This window comes from Scyliorhinus torazame, chromosome 13, assembly GCF_047496885.1.
Source record: "Scyliorhinus torazame isolate Kashiwa2021f chromosome 13, sScyTor2.1, whole genome shotgun sequence".
In the NCBI taxonomy this organism is placed as follows: domain Eukaryota; kingdom Metazoa; phylum Chordata; class Chondrichthyes; order Carcharhiniformes; family Scyliorhinidae; genus Scyliorhinus; species Scyliorhinus torazame.
In genome coordinates this window covers 170,230,134-170,246,765 of record NC_092719.1, presented here as the reverse complement: position 1 = coordinate 170,246,765, position 16,632 = coordinate 170,230,134, and the positions used below count along the sequence as shown (strand labels likewise).

Genomic DNA, 16,632 nt, shown 5'->3' with positions numbered 1-16,632 from the left:
TTGAGAAAACTGCTTCGTGGATCGTCTGAGAGGTGAAAAGGGAGTTATAATGCTTAGCTGTTAAATGGACATCTCAGGCTATCACTCAGTATTCCTCACAGGAATTCTACTAATTATAACTGCTTATAAATTCCATAAACTGCCTGCACAGTTTAGGTTCTGGTAAATTCAGGAGTCCCAGATTACCCATAAAAGGAAGTCGAGCTCATAAGTGATTTTAAAGTAGTTTATTAAGAAGCAACAGTTTAACAATAATGATGCAACAGACAGGAAATGCATATATCCCACTACAGAGGATGAAGCTGTGCGGAGTGAGTGTAGATCTCTAGCTGATGAGCCTCTGCTGTCTGGCCGACATGTTAGGAAGCACTTCCTGCAGTTTTACTTGGTCTTCCCCAGTCACCCACCATCTGAAGAAGGCTGCAGTCTTTCCCTCCGAGCACCGATTGATATGCTTATTTCTAGGAGCTGGTACTTCACCCAATGTCAATCACTTGTTTAATCCCATCAGGCCAATGACCAGAGGATAGATACCCAAGGTAACCTCCTCAAATCCATTGCCAGGCTTCAAAGTAATCCCTCAGTTTACTTCATGGTGGACGCCAATTGCTAACTCCAATCAGACCCTTGTCTCGATAAGAGAGTCGAAGATTCTAGCTTAGTTCAGGAATACCAACATGAAGGGCTGTAGTAAGGCACCTAGACATGAGATCCCCGGAGTAACATTCCCTCTTGGCCTTATCTTTATTTATCTTCGTCCCTGGATGCTAAGAGCTATTCTTTTTGAAGAGAGAAAGACTATGACTTTCTGTCTACTGATTCTAGGATTCTTAAAAGTTCCAATTTCTTACATAACCCTAACATTAAATTCTTGGTTTTTAATTTTTCAGGACCAGTTTGCGTAAGTAACAAAATCAGACATGTGCTCTTAGCACAACTTTTAATCGTGGTCGTGTACTAATAATTATCTGACTATAATGCATATTTTCCTGGTAAATATATATGGTGTCTACCATGACAAAAGCATAATCGAAAAGCTTTGGCCCACCAAATTCTACATTTCCATTTCAATTTACACTCTGGTTTCACCCATAATCACAAATGGATGAAATGGGAGAATATTTTGACGAAAGCTATGTCTTCTGGAAATACTGGCAAAATAATAATCAATATCTTGTTCTGACATTCCAAATTCCATATTCCCATGAAGTGTATTCCACTCTGTTTCACTATCTACAAGTATCTCTCCGTCCTGTGTGACATAAACATTAGAATAGGTAGATGGTGGCCTGCTCTGGCTATATTCCGCGACAGCTAAATCCAAATGCTCAAGGTTCAAAAGATCTTGTTCTGTCCAGAGAACAGCTGATGGGTGGGTCCAGGAAGCTTCAACTCTGGGTGTTGAGGTAGTCTGATGATCTTCAAAAACATGATCCAAACAGGTACAACTTTAAAAAAGATTTTAAAAATGTAAAGCATCAACAAATGTGCAGTACGTTGTTTGCAATGAAACAACCTATTTGTAATACATATGAACTCATCTAATTGCATCTGGATACATTACATAAATTCCATTGATTGTTATTTTTGGAAGCCTCGTCATAATTTATTTTATTTCATTTTTTCTAAAATTTAGAGTATCCAATACTTTTTCTTTCCAGTTAAGGGGGCAATTTAGCATAGCCAATCCACCTATCCTGCACATCTTTTTGGGTTGACCCACACAGACACGGGGAGAATGTGCAAACTCCACACGGACAGTGACCCTGGGCCGGGATCGAACCCGGGTCTTCAGCGTTGTGAGGCAGCAGTGCCAACCACTGCACCACCGTGCTGCCCATCATAATTCATTTTAAAGACGACAAAGTTTGAGTGCAGATCGTGATCTATATAACATTATGGCCCACAATAAGACTAAGGATACTCACTGTTATTTATGTTCGGCAAACAGAATCGTCCAACAAGGGCAGGTGCACAGTTAAAGACAAAGAATTTCAAGTTGCAGTCTGCAACTGTCTGTCATTACCTTTCACTAAATCAACGATTTGACTCTCCCAGCGCAGGTCCAAAAGGCAGACCCAGATGTGGACAGAAATTCCACTCGCAGTGGGAAAGGCTGACCTGACTGAAATGACGCAGAAACTGACCAATAAAAAATGGATGGGCTCAGGGCCCAGGTAGATCCCCAGCAGGGCGGACAGGAATTTGTTGAACCTGCCACCAGCTGACCAGGTTGGATGTCAGGTCACCAATTTTAAGCAGCGTCCAGACATGCACCCAGTGCCTCCAAATCAGCAGCATTGGTGTGGCCGAGGCTACTAGGAACCTCCAGGAACATCACTTTCACCTCAGTCTTCCTCTTTACCACTCACCCCTCGCCCATCACTTTGACCTCCATACTCTGGCACATGTCTCCGAGCTGGTAACGCTTGGCATTGTGGTCAGTGAGGCCTCCCTGTAGTTTTTCCAGGCTGTCCGCTAACAGTGGAAGTTGCTCTTCCCTTTTAGCAGCATCAGGCTACCCTCCCACCTGACCAAGGAAGTGTGGATGGAGATTGCAGCAGAGATTGACACATCTGGGTCCAATGCAGGAAAAGGGTCAATGGGTGAGCAGAAAGGAGGCGTTAGATCAAGTGGCTATCATGATGGCAACAAACAGTGTCTTTAAGTGAGGGGAGGAATCCAGCAGGTGGTAGAATTCAGCATAAGGACAGCAGCAGATGAATCAGGAGGACTGTCTATGGACCAGAATTTGCTGTTTCATACTTGAATCATTGTATGCGTAGGGTGAGTGATGGTTACCCGTGAGGGCTCATTAGCTGTCAATGGGATACTTGCTGATAAAGGCGTTAGGTGCCCATTGAGCTGAGATTCATTCTCGCGTTCTGTCTGCTGGAAAAAATAGCATAATACCAAACAAAGTGCACAGATGATGGAGGACGGAAGGAAGCTCACACCTGCAGAGGAGGCAGGGAAATTGGCTAGAGAGCCAGGAAATCACTGACAGTGAAGCTGGAGTGCAGACAGATGAGAGCGAGGAGCCATCAAGCTTGGTGTCAACCACTGGGGAGAAAACAAATGCGTCACAGTGGAATGGGAGGAGGGATTGTGAATAACATCAACAAAATTATTTCTGTTCTCTAGTTCAGATTCTCTCATTCCATCGACCATAATCCTGCAGTCCACCTCTGAGGCAGAGAGCTTCAAAGCCAACCACTATCCATCTTTCCCTCACACCCTCCACCAGCACCAATACAGTCAACTCAGTGGACATGCATTTGTATCGGATTCATATTCTGGTGAGAACGTTACAGACATGCTAGAGCACCCAATGGAAGATATGATAGCCATGGGACTTGATAATCAGAGGACTGTTGGAGGCCAGGACCATGCTGAGCTCCAGACTGATGATGGATCTCTGGTTATGGCAGACCTACCCGTCAGAGATGCAGAGATAGACAGGGGAACATCTGATGAAGTTATGAGAAGCATTGTATAGATATGCTTGGATGATGGAGGAGCCCATCCAGGCCATGGGTTCTGCCATCTCTCAGGTAAGCAAGTACTTGGCTTCTTCCAAGGAGAGTTTGGCAGTTGCTACAGAAAGCCAAGTTCAGCAGAGCACTCAGATGCTGGATGTTCACTGAGACCTGTATGATGTGACTCTAGAAATGGACTCTGACTCTATGCAGCGACAGCGAGGTGAGAGAGAGGTGAGGTGCTTGGTCTCCCACCAGGTGCCCCTATTCTTCTGACAGTGAGGTCAGTGTCATTGCACACCAACAAGGCGGAGGAACAGCAGCCAATCGCAATTGGGGCATCCTCCCAGGGCACATGAAAGACAGCAGCTACTCCTCACCCTCTCTGCCGGTGACCTCGGTGCCTCCAGCAGGTGGGGCGAAAGAGGATGTACCTGTACCTGTGGAGAAGCCTCTCAGTACGTCAGGCACCTCCAGGCCTCAGGCAAACAGGGGACAGCCAAAATGGTCATCTCTGACAAAGAAACATCACACTCAGCAGCAGATGTAAGGGGGTCACACCACATCTTAGTTGCTTTAACCATAAATGTAAGAGCTGATAGTTGTACAAAGGTGGCAAGGGTATTCAAATATTTGAATGTGATTAAATAGTCTCAATTTATTCATGTGTGGTTCATGATTTTGTTGGTGGTATCTGGTTAGCAGGCCAATCACTTGCATGGTAAGTGGGAAGGCTGTGTGGGTGAAGGGTAAGCATGGCAAACTCAGTGATGGGGTGGCGAGGGTGAAGCAGCTTGTCTGCGATTTGATGCCAGGTGGATATGTAAAAGTCAAACGGGCCTAGAGCCAATCGGTTTTCGAAGGCTTGCTGAAACCTGTTGAGAATGAGGAATCACAAACCTCCCTCACTCATTTCTCCATAGTCCTGACATCTAATCCTGAAACTGGAAAATGCAGACATTTATGTTGTTTTGCATCTTCCCCATCATCCTCATCTGATGGGGCCGGGGTGGGGAGACGGCTCTGTTTTTTCCACGTTAAATCACACCCAATAAATCAGAAAGCCAAACCTTCTGAATCCCTTCACTTTTAATTTTATAATTTACACATTACAAGTAAATGACTGGGTCCTACACATGGGAAAAGGATTGAAGCTAAAAAAATCAAACTTTTATAAATGTGGAATTCCTTAGCATAATGGAGACTTCTGCAAATATGAAATTTCTCTTTTAGAACAGGAGTGTGGTTAGCAATAATTCAGAAACAGGAAATGAGAGGTAACCCTGTTAGGGGTTTTCTATAGGCCTCCGAAAAGTTCCAGAGATGTCGAGGAAAGGATTGCAAAGATGATTCTGGATAGGAGCGAAAGCAACAGGGTAGTTGTTATGGGGGACTTTAAATTCCCAAATATTGATTGGAAACGCTATAGTTCGAGTACTTTAGATGGATCCGTTTTTGTCCAATGTGTGCAGGAGGGTTTCCTGACACAGTATGTAGATAGGCCAACGAGAGGCGAGGCCATATTGGATTTGGTACTGGGTAATGAACCAGGACAGGTGTTAGATTTGGAGGTAGGTGAGCACTTTGGTGATAGTGACCACAATTCGATTACGTTTACTTTTGTGATGGAAAGGGATAGGTATATACCGCAGGGCAAGAGTTATATCTGGGGGAAAGGCAATTATGATGCGATGAGGCAAGACTTAGGATGCATCGGATGGAGAGGAAAACTGCAGGGGATGGGCACAATGGAGATGTGGAGCTTGTTCAAGGAACAGCTACTGCGTGTCCTTGATAAGTATGTACCTGTCAGGCAGGGAGGAAATGGTCGAGCAAGGGAACCGTGGTTTATTAAAGCAGTCAAAACACTTGTCAAGAGGAAGAAGGAGGCTTATGTAAAGATGAGACATGAAGGTTCAGTTAGGGCGCTCGAGAGTTACAAGTTAGCTAGGAAGGACCTAAAGAGAGAGCTAAGAAGAGCCAGGAGGGGGCATGAGAAGTCTTTGGCAGGTAGGATCAAGAATAACCCTAAAGCTTTCTATAGATATGTCCGGAATAAACGAATGACTAGGGTAAGAGTTTCCTGACACAGTATGTAGATAGGCCAACGAGAGGTCAAGGACAGTAGTGGGAAGTTGTGCTTGGAGTCCGAGGAGATAGGAGAGGTGCTAAATGAATATTTTTCATCAGTATTCACACAGGAAAAAGACAATGTTGTCGAGGAGAATACTGAGATTTAGGCGACTAGACTAGAAGGGCTTGAGGTTCATAAGGAGGAGGTGTTAGCAATTCTGGAAAGTGTGAAAATAGATAAGTCCCCTGGGCCGATGGGATTTATCCTAGGATTCTCTGGGAAGCTAGGGAGTAGATTGCAGAGCCTTTGGCTTTGATCTTTAAGTCATCTTTGTCTACAGGAGACTGGAGGATAGCAAATGTTGTCCCCTTGTTCAAGAAGGGGAGTAGAGATAACCCCGGTAACTATAGACCAGTGAGCCTTACTTCTGTTGTGGGCAAAATCGTAGAAAGGTTTGTCAGAGATAGCATGTATAATCATCTGGAAAGGAATAATTTGATTAGAGATAGTCAACACGGTTTTGTGAAGGGTAGGTCGTGCCTCACAAACCTTATTGAGTTCTTTGAGAAGGTGACCAAACAGGTGGATGAGGGTAAAGCAGTTGATGTGGTATATATGGATTTCAGTAAAGCGTTTGATAAGGTTCCCCACGGTAGGCTACTGCAGAAAATACATGGAGGCATGGGATTCAGGGTGATTTAGCAGTTTGGATCAGAAATTGCCTAGCTGGAAGAAGACAAAGGGTGGTGGTTGATGGGAAATGTTCAGACTGGAGTCCAGTTACTAGTTGTGTGCCACAAGGATCTGTTTTGGGGCCACTGCTGTTTGTCATTTTTATAAATGACCTGGAGGAGGGCGTAGAAGGATGGGTGAGTAAATTTGCAGGTGACATTAAAGTCGGTGGAGTTGTGGACAGTGCGGAAGGATGTTACAAGTTACAGAGGGACATAGATAAGCTGCAGCGCTGGGCTGAGAGGTGGCAAATGGAGTTTAATGCAGAAAAGTGTGAGGTGATTCATTTTGGAAGGAATAATAGGAAGACAGAGTACTGGGCTAATAGTAAGATTCTTGGTAGTGTGGATGAGCAGAGAGATCTCGGTGTCCATGTACATAGATCCCTGAAAGTTGCCACCCAGGTTGAGGGGGTTGTTAAGAAGGCGTACGGTGTGTTAGCTTTTACTGGCAGAGGGATTGAGTTTCGGAGCCATGATGTCATGTTGCAGCTGTACAAAACTCTGGTGCGACCGCATTTGGAGTATTGCGTGCAATTCTGGTCGCCACATTATAGGAAGGATGTGGAAGCATTGGAAAGGGTACAGAGGAGATTTACCAGAATGTTGCCTGGTATGGAGGGAAGATCTTATGAGGAAAGGCTGAGGGACTTGAGGCTGTTTTCGTTAGAGAAAAGAAGGTTATGAGGTGACTTAATTGAGGCATACAAGATGATAAGAGGGTTGGATAGGGTGGACAGTGAGAGTCTTCTTCCTCGGATGGTGATGTCTAGCACGAGGGGATATAGCTTTAAGTTGAGGGGAGATAGATATAAGACAGATGTCAGAGGTAGGTTCTTTACTCAAAGAGTAGTAAGGGCATGGAATGCCCTGCGTGCAACAGTAGTGGACTCGCCAACACTAAGGGCATTCAAATGGTCATTGGATAGACATATGGACGATAGGGGAATAGTGTAGATGGGCTTTAGAGTGGTTTCACAGGTCGGCGCAACATTGAGGGCCGAAGGGCCTGTACTGCGCTGTAATGTTACATGTTCTATGTAGAACTTTGTGTACTGTTTAAAAACCCAATTATACATCATTCGACAAGGAGAAATGTTTCCCAAGTGTTTTTACAAAGAGACAATGAGTGTAAGAATGGAAGCTCTTTTTAGTTCAGCCATTTCTACTTGATTGCTTTCAGGGGGAGACATCAAGAGCAGATCCTTTGGAGAAATGTAGAATCATTGACAGCAACTTCTGGATTTCCACATTTAATTACATGTGCAAAATTCCAGAAATTGTTGTCAGTTTCACAGCAGAGATGATGGCGAACTCAGTTTCAATTGTGCGCACTTCTTCAGAAACAGGGTGTCATTACCAAATACAACTTCTTTCTCCTCCTGTCGGTGCTCCCCTCCAGTTCTGTATTTTTAGCATTTTCTAATTGCTAATAAATTGCTCAGCTCGAGTAGAGCTTAGCACGCCTAAATCTGAGATTCTGTAACCACCACTCCGATTATTTCGCTTGGCGTTGTTTCTAATACTTGTGGTCAAGCTTCATGCCCGTGGAATTATCTTTGTTCACTCATCAAAGAGAGAGTTTATTCACCAAAATTCCACTGATAATTCATTAAATGATATTTTCCCTAAAAATGAAGTTTCACCCTGCTGGACCAGCCTTATCCCAACAGGAACACTGTATACATTGATAAAGTGTAATCGATACTCATTTAATTCTTTATCCAAATCAGCATCGATTTGTGCTGAAAAAAACATTGGAGGTATAACGTGCTGCTTCCATGGGAATAATTGGATTTAACGTCTGAGAAGTAGAGTGGAAGAATAATCGAAGCATTGAAGAGGCAAGAAGGGAAGATCACAAATCAGTGCCATTGTGTGTGGGGTTTTGGGAGAGATTAAGGAAATTAGATGAGGTGCATTCCTGAATGTAGAAGAATATGATCCCTGCTCGAGTCTAGTTAGTATTTTTAGGAGCTCCTTAATTATATGGGCTCTACTTGGAGACTGAAGGATAACCACCATCTTCCTGCAAACATAAATTAGGGAATTATAGATTAGTAAACATAACTTTCGTGATGGGGAATATATGCAAACATTTTCCAGAATACTACCAATACTCATATAAGAAACATGGAAAATGTAAGGATTCAGAGACGTGTTATAGTAACAGGATAGTGATAGTTGGGGATTTCAACTTTCCCAACATTAACTGGAGTAGTCGTAGTGTAAAAGGTTCAGCGGGAACAGAATTTTAAAAATGCAACCAGGAGAACTTTTTAAGCCAGTACATAGAATGTCCTACAAGAGAGGGGGAAGACCTGGACTTCATTTTAAATAACAAAGCTGGACAAGAGGTTGGTATATCAGTTGGGCAGCATTTTGCAGACAGTGATCATAACTCCATAGATTCAAGGTTGTTACGGAAAAGGCCAAGAATGGGCCTGAGGTCAGGTTTCTAAACTGCGGGAAGGCCAATTTTAATAAGATCTGATATGATTTGGCCACTATGGACTGGGAGCAGACACTTTTAGATAAATCTGTGACAGAACACTGGGACACATTCAAGAAGGAAATAGGGAGAATACAGGGCCACCGTGTTCCAATCAAGAAAAAGGATGGGACCAGCAAAGTCAGTGAACCCTGGATACCGAGGGACATACAGCATTGGATGAGGAGGAATAGATGGCCTAGGGCAGAAATCGAGAGCTCAAAACAGCAAAAGCCCCAGAGGCATTAGAATGTGCAGAAGAGATCTTGAAAAGGAAATTAGGAGGGCAAAAAGGGGACATGAAAGGATTCTAGCAGGTAAAATAAAGGAAAATCCTAAATTATTTTACAAGGTTGGACTTCCGGTGACGGCCATGGAGGGTGTGATCGCATATAAGGTGGCTCCTGTCTGAGGACGGATAATTTGGCCCTTTCAGCCTGTTTAACGGACTTGTTGCAGCGGAAGAACGTACTCCCAGTACAGAACAAGATCGTCTCCTTTGGTGGTTGATGTTGAGGAGTTATCAAACAAAGAGTGTGTCGAACGAGGGGCATTCTTCGCTCCAGGAGGGCACGCGTGGCACAGCAGAGGAAAAGATGGCGGAGGGACCTATGGTGCTGTCGCCTGCACAGTGGTCAATGGAGCAGTTGGTCAAATTTTCTCACAGAATTCGAGAGACATAAGCTGGTGGCCTCAAGAGGATCTGGCGAGAGTGGCAGAGCAGATTCAAGCTGCCCTGGAGAGAGTGGAATAGAGGCTGGAGGTGCAGAATGCTACGGTCCAGAAGGTGGAGGAGATGGTGGAGGACCACAATGATCGGATTGCCTCCTCGGAGGCACAAATGCTGATGGTGGCAGAGGGGCAGAAGAAGTTGAAGGAGAAGATCGATGACCTGGAAAGCCGTTCGAGGAGGCAGGACTTGAGGATCGTGGGGCTGCCGGAAAGTATTGAGGGCATGAAGGCCACAGAATATGTGGCGAAGATGTTTGGGAAATTGGTGGAGGAAGTCTTTAACCATCTTCCAGAGGTTGATCGGGCCCATCGATTACTGAGGAGGAGACCGAGAGATGGGGAGCTGCCCCGGGTGACCATCGCCCGGCTCCATCGGTATTTGGACAAGGAAAGGATCCTGAGGAGGGCAAAGGAGACTTGGGATTGTACCTGGGAAGGCCATACGGTCCGCATCGATCTATACTTGGACGCAGAGCTAGCTGAGAGAAGGGCCGGGTTTAAAAAGGAAAAGGCTGCTCTTTTCACAGGCAAGGTGCGGATCGGAATGATATACCCGGCTCGCTTGTGGCTCACACGTGGGCAAAAGGAGTTCTGCTTCGACACGCCGGAGAAGGCAAGTAACTTTTTAAGGGACCATGGACTGGAGGACGATTGAAGACTTGGGATTTTAGGTGGGTGCACCTGCAAGGCCGAACTGTGGAACTATCCTGGGTGAGGGGTTTATGTTTTTGTGTTTTATTGTTACCCACTTTGTATTGTTAATGTGTAATAATAGTTTTGTAATGTTTGCTGCCCTGCGTTTGGGATGTAGGTATGGGGATATTAACATGTGTGGGATATGTGGGGGGATCAGTTGGAGGAGCTTGAGGTTACGAGGCAATAGGTGATGCAGGGGGTAGAAGGTGGTTTTAATTACAAGGGAAGTGTGTTTTTAGCCTTGGATGAGGGTCACCTGGCTAGTAGAGATGCTAGTTAATGAAGTGAAGTGGGGGTGGGGAGAGCTGCAACTGGCAGTGTGTGGTAGTGGGGGGGGGGGGGGGGGGGGGATTTTTCTGGTTTCTTTGTTCTTGATTTAGTTTGGGACAGAGCCTGAGGCGGTGAAGTTTTCTTTGCTTGGGTTGGCGGAGGGGATGGGTGGGGTGGGTTGCTGGGGAAGGTTACTTTATGGAGTAGTTGGTTGAGGGGGGTGACGAGGGCCATCGTGGGAGAACCAAGATGAGAGTGAGACAGGAGATGGGGGGAGTCTATTCAGATTTGGATATGGCTGATTGGTGGAACGCCTGGAGCCCCCGGCCAGACTGGTCTCATGGATGTGAGGGGACTGAATGGGCCGATCAAGAGATCTCGGGTATTCGCCCACTTAAAGAGTTTGAAGGCGTACATGTTTTTTTTCAGGAGACTCACCTGAGGGTTAAAGATCAAACAAGATCGAGGCAGCACGGTGGCGCAGTGCACTGCTGCCTCACGGCGCCGAGGTCCCACATTCAATCCCGGCTCTGGGTCACTGTCCGTGTGGAATTTGCACATTTTCCCCGCGTTTGCATGGGTTTTTGCCCCCATAACCTAAAGATGTGCAGGGTAGGTGGATTGGCCACACTAAATGGCCCCTGAATTGGAAAAAAATAAATTGGGTACTCTTAAAAAAAAAAAAATGTTTAAAGATCAAACGAGATTGAGGAAATGGTGGGTTAGACAAGTGTTTCATTCGTGGTTGGGCATAAAGACGAAGGGGGCAGCGGTGTTGATTAGTAAGAGGTTGGTTTTCCCGGAAAGTAATATAGTAGGAGACTCGGGCGATGGTATATGATGGTGAGCAGAAGGTTAGAGGGAGCGCCCGTGATATTGGTGAATGTCCACACCTCATAACTGGGATGGTGTGGACTGGCGGGGGTGGTTGCTTCGCAGTATTGGACGATTGTTGTGTCGGTTCATGCGCTGCATCCCGTGGACTTGTGCATGGAAAAGGGGGGCTCCCAGCGACCGCAGTGGAGGTTGGGTGTAGGGCTGTGGCAGATAGGGGATATGGGGCGGCTATAGACACCTATGTCGAGCTGAACAAAAGTGAGGAGGTCTCTCCCTGTGTGCTGTGGGAGGTTTTGAAGTCAGTAATTGGGGGGGAGCAAATTTCTATTAAGGATCATAGGGATAAGGTAGGTAGGTTGTGGAAGCCATTTTAGCAGTGGATCGATGGTGCTCGTCAGCACCTGGGGAGGGGTTTTTGAAGGTGAGGAAGAAGCTCCAGGTGGAGTTTGATCTTATGTCTATGGGGAAGGCAGTTGGGCAGCTACACCGGATATGGGGGAGTTTTATGAGTATGGAGAGAAGGCCATTAGGTTACTGCCACACCACTTGAGGCGGCAGGTGGCAAGGGAAATTGGGTAGGTTAAAGATTCTGGGGGCAGGATGGTCACTGAGCCAGGGAAGGTGAACGGAATGTTTGAGGCCTTCTACAGAAGGCTGTACAGGTCGGAGCCCCCAGGGGGGAACTCGGGCATGACGCAGTTTTTGGATGACTTGGATTTCCCGGTGGTGGTGGAGGGGAAAGTGCAGGGTTAGGTGTCCCATTTAGGTTGGAGGAGGTGATGAGGTGCCTTGGGTCAATGCAGTCCTGGACGGACCTGGGCCCGGATGGATTCCGGATTAATTTTTAAAATGTTTGCTGCAGAACTGGGGCCGCACCTGGTGGAAATGTTTAATGTCTCATTGGATAAGGGGGCACTCCTGCCCATGCTGGCACAAGCACCAATTTTGCTTATTTTAAAGAAAGACAAAGATCTGGAGGAGTGTAGGTCATATCGGCCAATATTGCTTTTGAATGTGTACGTGTAGTTGTTGGCCAATGTATTGACAATACGCTTGGAGGATTGTGTGCCGGGGGCGATAGCTGAGGACCAAACAGTATTCCTAAATGGGTGCCAGTTATTGTCAAACCTTACGAGGTTGTTGAGATGATGACACCTTCAACGGGACAGGAAATGGGGGTGATAATATCCTTGGACACAGAGAAGGGTTGAGTGGAAGTAACTTTTTGAAGTACTGGAGCGGTTTGGTTTGGGGCTGTGGTTTATTGGTTGGATTAAGATGTTGTACCCATGGCGTGTCTGTATGAACACTACAAGCTCGGGGTATTTTTGTTTGCAAAATATGGGTGGAACATGTTTGGGTTCAGCTACATAAATTGAATTTAGCTAATTTGGTTGATGAGGTGAAGGAGGACTTTAAGAGGTGAGATATTTTCCCGTTATCATTAGTGGGACGGGTCTAGACCGTGAAGATGACGGTTCTTCCGAAGTTTCATTCGTTTTTCAGGATCTCCCGTTTTTTGTGCCTATCACAGTGTGCTAAATAGCTGGCTTGTAATGCAAAACAAGGCCAGAAGCGCGGGTTCAATTCCCGTATCGGCCTCCCCAAACAGGCGCCAGAATGTGGCGACTAGGGGCTTTTCACAGTAACTTCATTGAAGTCTACTTGTGACAATAAGCGATTATTATAATATATTTTTTGGGAGGATAAATGGGATGATCTCAGATTTTATGGGCCGGGAAGGGCTTGGAGAGGGGCAAGCAGAGGGGAAGCTTGGCTCTGCTAAACCTGTTGAAGTATTACTGGGCAGCAAACATCGAGAATGTGTGGAAATGGGTCGTGGAGGAGGTGTTGGTGTGGGGGCAGATGGAGCAGGTGTCGCATAGGGGGACAAGTCTGAGGGCACTGGTGATGGTGCCCCTTCCGTTCTCACCAGCTAAATACTCCATGAGCCCAGTGGACGTCGCCCCGTTAAGAGTCCGGAATAAGTTCAGGCACATTTTAAGATTGAGGGCATGTCGCTGTGCGTGCGGATCTGTGGCAATCACAGATTTGTCCCAGCAGGGTTGGGTGCAAAGTACAGGGCATGGAACCGGGAGGGGATAGTGAGGTTCAGGGACTGATTCGTGGGTGGCAGGTTTGCAGAGTTGGTGGAGACGTTTCAGTTGTCAAGGGCGAGTGGGTTTCGGTACCTGCAGATTAGGGATTTTGTTAGGAAAGAGCTGGCCACGTTTCCATAGAGTGAGAGAGGCCTCGTTGGAAGAAGTAAAGAGGAAGTGGGAGGAGGAGCTGGGTGGGGCATTTTATGGGGGTGTTGGGAGTGTGGCCCTGAGGAGAATAAATGCGACTTCCTCTTGTGCAAGATTGAGTTTAATTCAACTTAAAGTGAGCGCACATGACGTATGAGTCGTTTTTTTTCCAAAGTGGAGGATAGATGTGGCCGGTGTTTAGGGTGACCAGCAACCAACACTCACATGTTTTGACACAGCCTGAAATTGGTGGGGTTTTGGGAGTCCTTCGAGGGGACCATGTCAAAGATTTTGGGGAGGTTAAGGTGGCTCCGAGCCCATGGGTGATAATATTCGAGTGCAGGTGGGGAGAAAGGCAGATGTGTCGGCCTTTGCCTCCCTGATAGCCCGGAGGCAGATCTTGTTAAGATGGCAGGCTCCGGAATAGCCCAAGGCAGCGAGGCGGGTGAGTTACTAGGCAGAAGTTCTGAATCTGGAGAAGATAAAATTTGTCATTAGGCAGTCGGAGGAGGGGAGGGGTTCCTCTCGAGTGGATGTTGTTCATCTCCTTCTTTAAGGATTGGGAAACATCAGTCGCTTTTCTGGGGAGTGTCTGTGTGAGGGGGGAATCTGTGGCAGGGGTCTCTTTTGGCAGGGGGTCCCTGTGGAGGGTCCCCCTATTACAGCGTCCCTCTGGGGGGGACCTCTTATTACAGGGGTCCCCAGGAGGGCGAGGTCCCGCTATTATTGGGGCCCCTGTGGGGAATCTCCCATTACAGGGAGTTGTTTGGGGCAGGTGTGGAGGGGGGTCTGGTAGAGGAGGTGTGAGCAGGCAGTGCATTGTTGGGGGGGGGTGGTCCTTGGATGGGAGCGGATGGTATTTACCAGCATGGCCTTGGCGGGGTGGATATCGCAGTGGGTTCAGGGAGCCCCCTCTGCCCACTGCGAGGTTCAGCATGACGGGGACCATAGAATCCCGGAATGTCGCAGCATAGGGCACCGGGACCGCTAAATGGATGCAAAGGTGTCATTAAGACCCACTTGCATCTATTTACATGCTCCCACTGGTGTGCGACATGGACCTCGTTCCCGCTGCCAGGGGGGGTCGGAGCATCACAATTGGGTTGGCGCCCAGGGTTGATCCCAATATTGCCTCAACGCCCCATTTTTCGTCCCATCGGGGAATGAGATCCAAGTATCCCGGGACGTAGAATCCTGCCCTTTGGGCGCGATCCATTGGCCACACTGTGCCGGAAAAGCAGCTCGCATTGGCACAGTGGGACCGATAAAAGCTGGGAGACCCCGCTCCCGGGATCTACCCGGTTCACAATCGCATTGGATCTCGCACAACTTTGCAACATAAATCCTGTCCATTGTGGGCGGGATCACTTTTTGGCAAATCTGCATATTAGAGCGAGACAGTTAGTCTCATCTAATGTGCAGCTTCCTGAGGCTTTAGGATTCATCCCCTTTGCCTCGGAGACCTTGGGCGATCAAACGGAATGTGACGTGGGGGTCTTCCAGGGGATTGGAGGTCCCCAGCTGCATGCTCTTTGGGCAGGGTGGTGCCCTGGCATGGCACTGCCAAGGGGCCATTGTCAGCTGGCTTGGACTGCCTGGTTGGCAGTGCCAAGCTGGCATTCTTTGTGTGTGATTGAACTAGGGGTGCTCTGTGTGGGTGATGAGGGGTATTGGGGGGCCAGGGACCTTTGCTACACTAGGGAGATCCGGCAAGCGGGTTATTTTGGAAATCCAAGTATATTACATCTACTGGTTCTCCTTTATCTTTCCTGCTCATTACCATCTCAAATAATTCAAATACATTGGTCAGGCTTGATTTGCCCTTCATGAAGCCATGCTGACTCTGCTTGACTATATTATGTATTTCTTTTTTTTTGTTTATAAATTTAGAGAACCCAATTAAATATTTCCAATTAAGGGGCAATTTAGCATGGCCAATCCACCTACCCTGCACATCTTTGGGTTGTGGGGGCAAAACCTACACAGACACGGGGAAAATGTGCAAACTCCACACGGACAGTGACCCAGAGCCGGGATCGAATCTGGCACCTCGGCACTGTGAGGCACCACTGCACCACCATGCTGCCCTTATATATTTCTAATGCATTCTAATTACATCCTTTATAATGGATTATAACATATTTCCAACAACAGCATGGGCAGCATGGTAGCATAGTGGTTAGCACAATTGCTTCACAGCTCCAGGGTCCCAGGTTCGATTCCCGGCTTGGGTCACTGTCTGTGCGGAGTCTGCACGTTCTCCCCGTGTGTGCGTGGGTTTCCTCCGGGTGCTCCGGTTTCCTCCCACAGTCCAAAGATGTGCAGGTTAGGTGGATTGGCCATGCTAAATTGCCCTTAGTGTCCAAAATTGCCCTTAGTGTTGGGTGGGGTTACTGGGTTATGGGGATAGGGTGGAGGTGTGAGCTTGGTAGGGTGCTCTTTCAAAGAGCCGGTGCAGACTCGATGGGCCGAATGGCCTCCTTCTGCACTGTAAATTCTATGATAATCTATGAGATATGTTAATCACATGCTTTGAAACAATCACCCTGAGCCCTTCCAATTTTCAGCCAATGTATCTATTCTCTCTCCTTTCCCACCCCATCAAATGTTTTTACTACTGATTGGTTTGTCTTTGTGTAATTTTACTGCATTAGAAATGCTATATAAATATTTCTTGATACAGCACTGAAAATTTCAGGAAGCGATTTTCAATATTAGTTCATAGTGTCTGCTACATTGGAGTCTGCTTGTCCATTTTGGGGATGGAATTCACTGTATTAGGACAACGGAGCAACAACCACACCATCAAAATGTTCAAATCTCATAATTTTTAAAGTTGCATTTTTCAACTTTGCTTCTGGCTGCCCTGTTAGGCTAATAACTAGAGAAGAAATATATAGGTTAGTAACCAAAAATGACCATATGGTGCAGGAAAACTGCCAGTGACCATGGAGCGATTATTGTTGCTTCCAGAGGAACCAAGAACATCCTCCTCTCAGGCTATCTCTGACTGTCCAAGGGAGCAATGCTGCTAAATTTATACTGTGCAGTCATTGAAATCAAGGCTGATATC

The 16,632-nt window shown here is 46.7% G+C and overlaps 1 protein-coding gene across 7 annotated transcripts in view; it reads right to left on the bottom strand.

Annotated features, from left to right (window-relative positions):
• Window positions 1-212: 212 nt before the first annotated feature.
• LOC140388365 (uncharacterized) overlaps window positions 213-16,632 on the bottom strand; it is a 114,181-nt gene continuing 97,761 nt past the window's right edge. For 6 of the 7 annotated variants that reach the window (XM_072472415.1, XM_072472413.1, XM_072472417.1 and 3 more), the window contains one exon: window positions 213-1,448. In XM_072472415.1, the coding sequence (XP_072328516.1) occupies window positions 1,073-1,448 (376 nt within the window). In that variant the 3' untranslated portion in view covers window positions 213-1,072. The remainder of the gene's footprint in view (window positions 1,449-16,632) is intronic. The other variant, XM_072472419.1, reaches the window with a different exon arrangement.